At 46.7% G+C, this 5171-nt stretch overlaps 2 protein-coding genes across 2 annotated transcripts; both read right to left on the reverse strand.

Annotated features, from left to right (window-relative positions):
* Window positions 1-2476: 2476 nt before the first annotated feature.
* On the reverse strand, window positions 2477-3281 carry LOC121751243 (dirigent protein 22-like). The gene has a single exon (XM_042145955.1). The coding sequence runs from the start codon at window positions 3151-3153 to the stop codon at window positions 2575-2577; it is 579 nt and encodes a 192-aa protein (XP_042001889.1). The 5' UTR covers window positions 3154-3281; the 3' UTR covers window positions 2477-2574.
* A 657-nt stretch (window positions 3282-3938) lies between these two features.
* LOC121751192 (dirigent protein 21-like) lies at window positions 3939-4817 on the reverse strand. The gene has a single exon (XM_042145906.1). The coding sequence runs from the start codon at window positions 4669-4671 to the stop codon at window positions 4096-4098; it is 576 nt and encodes a 191-aa protein (XP_042001840.1). The 5' UTR covers window positions 4672-4817; the 3' UTR covers window positions 3939-4095.
* Between the last annotated feature and the right edge of the window lie 354 nt (window positions 4818-5171).

Below are 5171 nucleotides of genomic sequence, written 5' to 3' on the forward strand. Positions count from 1 at the left end.
CCGGACTTGGTCTGCAGAAAGCAGGACCGAAGATGAAGCGAGCTCCTCAAGGAGCGGCAGATTCTGAAGCCGAGCCGCTATCTCTCGGCTGTACAGAGGCAGCACGACATCGGCCCCCTGCTCGCCCTTATCGGCAATTAGCCTTACCAGACTACCGACAAAGGCCGAGAACTGGCTGCTCAAAAAGAGTTTCTCCGTGTAAACACGGAGAGCCTCCCCTTGGGCAACCACGGCAGCAGCATCCCTCCGTTTCGTCTGCTCCCGCTGGATGACGAGCTGGTTTTTGGCAAACTGAGCTTCATCCTGGGCCGAAATCCTAGCAGCTCTGGCCTTCTCAAAGTTAGCCTCAGCCTGTTCGGCCCGATGACAAGCAGCCGCCAACTTCCTCTGCATCTCAGCATAGTCATTGGACGCTTTGGAGAGTTCGACGGCGACGAGCTTGGAGAGCATATCGTTCCTCTGAAAATGAATAAAGAAAAAAGTCAACAAAGGGACCACAAAAAATACAGGAAAAAAGCAAGGCCAGAAAATCAAGAAGAGAATTCACCTCGGCGAAGTCCGTGGGCCATAAAAACGGCTCACAGATATGTTCCGAAGGAGGCGCCAAGACCACGTCTTTCTCTGGCGCTCTCGGGGGCTTCTGGGCCTTCCCCCTCCCCTTTGCCGAAGTTGACTCCGGCTTCTTCGGATCCGAAGAGGTTTTTTTGCCTTTTCGGAGTCCTCTCGGCATCAGACGCCGAGCTGGTGGTTTTCGGCCTCTCCGGCTCCTTGGACTCCGAAGATTTTCGGGTAGCCTTGTTCAGCATGTACACTGCCAAAAAGCAAGAAAGCAAGGTTAGTTTTCTTCGTTAAAGCAGTAGAACATAAAGGTAAAGAGAAATCCTCACCCTCGGCCTTTTCGTCCGAAGACGAGATGTCGAACACGACGTCGCCCTTGACGAGCTCAGACTCCGTGTATTGTTTCCTAACTATGGGAATCTTGTTGAGCTCGCCATCGAGCTCGGCCAATGGTTCTAACCGAGGATGAGGAATCACGGACTTCGGCCCTCTCCAGGGGAAGCCCGGAGCCGCTGTCCTATTATAAAAAAAGAAGCGGTTTTGCCATTTCGGCCACTTGGTTTTGCAGAATGCCCTAAAAGGCTGTAAGGGGATCAAGTAAAACCAAGATCCCTTCCTTTTAAATTGGAAAAAATTAAGGATTGCCCGCAGAGACAGATCCTTATCTAACCTACGGAGTTCGGCAGCAAAAGCCGACAAGTGCCTCCAAGAATTCGGAGTCACCTGACCTAAAGGGAGTTGAAAAAAATCAAGAAGCTCTACAAAAGGTGGGGGAAGAGGGAAACGAAGCCCGCATTCTAAGCAGGCTTCGTAAACGGTGGCATAACCCTCCGGCGGGTCGTTAGCCCTATGATCATCGTCGGGAACCACCGCCTTCCCCCCAGGAAAAGAGTATTTTTCGTAAAGGGATATCACAGTATCCTTACTCAAGATACTGTGAAAATACTCTACGGTCTTCTCCCCGGATTCTTTCCGGCTAGAAGACCCCTCACCCCCTTTTCTACCGCTACCAGACTCAGACGAAGAAGAAGCAGACATGGTTCTTACTCTTTGAAAGTTTGAAGAAATCCTGAGGAAATTTTTGAAAGCGGAAGGAAATTTTTCGCGCAAAAGATAGAGAGTGCAGAAGAAGCCAATAGCAAAGGTGTTCAAATGATGAAGAAAGGCGGTATTTATCAGATTTGGAAAAGATTTCAAATCATCGCACCGTTTCATATTCCACCTTTTCAGGATTCGACGGCCGGATTTTACTGTCGCATTTAATGCCGCATTTAATGCAGTCACGCGCAGGGCACGTCCCCTGACTTCAGCCTCCCCCGTACCCTTTTCCAGAATGCCGAAGTGACTCGCTTCGCCGAAGTGATTCACTTCGCTTTTCGGGGGGGGGTAGTGATGGGGTGCGTACTAAACAAGCCCAACAGCAATGACGGCCCATCAGCCCAAAGCCCAAGGAAGAGTATGAGTTCGGCATTACCAAAGAGTTCGGCCTCAGCCTACAGCTCGGTAAAAGCCAACCTATCAAGCTCTGCTCTCAGGTCGGCATCAAGCTCTACTCTCAGATCGGCAACCAAAGCAGTTCGGTCTCAGTATTCGACCGAACAAGGAGTTAGTGGACCCATACAGGATGTCCAACACACCCACTACCACGTGGTGTCAACTCAGGCCACGATCGTAGGCCATGACCTACGCTACATCCACGATCTTAGGCCATGACCTACACGACATCCACGACTTAGGGTGGTGATGCAAGCCACGATCTTAGTTCAAGATATAAATAGAACTTAGATCAGATAGAAGAAGGTTAAGCTCTCTAGAGATAAAATAGCAAATAGCAAGTTTGTATTTGTAAGCTGTAGAAAACAGATCAAGCAATACAATCTTGCCCTCCTTTCTTCCCGTGGACGTAGATTTACTTCAGTAAATCGAACCACGTAAATTCTTTGTGTCGTAGTTTTCATTCTCTACCAGCAATTACTAACATCAGAAATTCGCGGATCCATCACAAACGTAAAAACGCTAATAATGCAACACAAAAACATTATACTGAACAACAGCATCCCCAGTTTTGAAGTCATAGAAATGAGTCCTCGCCTGAGCATACCCCCTCGCAAACCGGAAAGCGCCGCTTCCGCCGACGACCGGCATCTCCCTCAAGGCGCTGAACACCGCGTTCCGGCCCAGCACGCTGAGCGTGCTGCCGTTGAACTTCCCCGCCACGAAGGCGAAATTCATCACCATGAGAAGCCCCACCTCGCTCAAATCGGCGGAGCCGTACAGGCCCTGCGCTCTCCCCACGATCTCGGAGCTCATGTAGTTGGGGCCGGAGGTGAGGGGGTCGTCTATCATCGCCACGAAGCCGAAGCCCGTGGCGGAGGAGTTGGTGGCGGCGGCCTCGGCGATGCGGACGGCCGTGGGGTTGCGGCCGCTGACGATGTCGTGGAAGTAGAAGTGGAGGTGGCTTAGTTTCTCTCGCTTAGTTGATATCCCCATTGCTCGTTTGCTGAGGTTTGTGGAGAATTGGTGGGAGTTTGTGGGGTGGAGAAGGGATGAGAGGGTGAGGATGGTGAGTGCGAGGATGGTGGTGGCTCCGGCCATGCCGGATTTGAGAGAGAGAGAGGGAGATGTGTCTTTGAGAGTTATGGAATGAGGGAATGACTAAGAAGTAAGAAGATAGATTGGTATCTCTATCTCCTTTATTTTGGAGAGAGTTTAGGTGGTTAAAAATGATTTTTGATTCTTTCACTTTTTGAAAGATGAAAAAAAATCTCTAAGAATTAGGATAGTGTGGTTATGCTATTGGATACCGCTTAGTTTAGTAGGCCAACATGCAAGTACTAAATATTTGGGCAAACCACATTCATACATTTTGTACTATATCCGTCCCACGGTTAAGTCACATTTAGTTTTAGTACATATTTTAAGAAATATAAAGAAAAAATAAGTTGAATAAGTTAGGGAACTATGAATTTCACTTATATATATATATATATATATATTAGTTTTATAATAAAATATGAGTAGAATTGACTGGTGGAATGTGGGGTATACATACCATTTATGATAAAAGTGAAATGTGACTCTTATTGTGTGATGGACCGAAATGGCAAAATGTGACACTTAATGTGAGACGGAGGTAGTATAAATTTTTAAATTACAAATTTTAAATGAAGACTTGAGGAGAGGAATTCCTCCGTCCTATTTCAGAGTCCCAATATGGATTTTATAATAAAATTAAATATGAGTAAAGCTAGAATGTAAAACCTGTTACCTATCTATGAAATATTCTAAGTGGCACTCCTAATTAATAGTATAATTGTATATAGTTAAATAAAATTTGACACTAATTAACATATCAGATATACTGGAATAACAAATGTAAATTCTAGTACAACCAAATTATAGCATATAAATTTGTCGGACTACAACAAACAAGGTGGAGTACAAGATTATCCATTATATTCATATATAAGTTGTAAGTTGTAAGTTGTAACACAAACTGACAATATGACATACACATACATCCCATAAGCATGAGAATCAATAATGGAAGACATAGACATGATACTCCTCCACAACATATCCCCTTTTCACATCAAGCAAATGTGTCCTCGTCCTCGCATACCCCCTCGCAAACCGGAAAACCCCGGTGCCGCCTATGACCGGCACCTCCCTCTCGGCCGATAGCACCGCGTCCCGCCCCACCACGGTCAGCGTGCTGCCGTTGAACCTCCCCTCGGCGAACACCAAATTGAACACCACTAAATCCCCCGCGTCGCCCATATCGGACAACGCGTACATCCCCTGAGCTCGGCCCACCGCCCTCGAGCTCAGGTTCGGCCCCACCGTCAGCCGATTGTCCACGACCAGCACCTCGCCGAACCTGTTGGGGTCCGAGGCCGTGGTGGCGGCCTGCGCCACCACCACGGACGTCGGTTTGCTGCCGCCGATGACGTCGTGGAAGTAGAAGTGGAGGTGAGTTAGTTCCTCTCTCTTGATCATCCCCATCTCTCTCTTGGAGAGTTTTGTGGCGAATTCTTGGGAGTTTAATGATGGGATGGAAATGGCTAAGGAGAGGAGGAGGATTTGTGAGAACGTTAATGGTGCTTTGGCCATGGCTGCAAATTGAATGCGTCAGGGACGGATCCGGGAATATAAATGAACGGGGGCAAAATTATATGTATTGGAAATTTGAGAAGGGGCAAATATAAAGAAATTTCAAAAAAAAATAACAAAATTGACAAAATAGCATATAGTAAAAATATTTGAGGAGGGGCATTTGCCCCACTTTATATTAAGGTGGATCCGTCCCTGGAATGCGTTGAGAAATGAGTTTATTTTTTGTTGTAGATGAGACCATTAGCAGTGGGGCTCCCTAAGGCGCGCCACGTCATCAGTTTTATCCTCCTACCCCCACCTGCAGTGGGGCGCCCTATGGCACGCCACGTCATCAGTTGTACTATTATTTTGTTTAATTAATTTAAATGTTTTCAAATATAGTGTGCAAACGAAAATTAACAAAAAAAGAACAAGTAACTAAAAACCGGCTAAGATTGATTAAAAAACAAGTTACACGATTCAAGTTTACACAAAAAACCGGCTAATCTACGCAATTC

Source organism: Salvia splendens, chromosome 10, assembly GCF_004379255.2.
Source record: "Salvia splendens isolate huo1 chromosome 10, SspV2, whole genome shotgun sequence".
Lineage (NCBI taxonomy): Eukaryota > Viridiplantae > Streptophyta > Magnoliopsida > Lamiales > Lamiaceae > Salvia > Salvia splendens.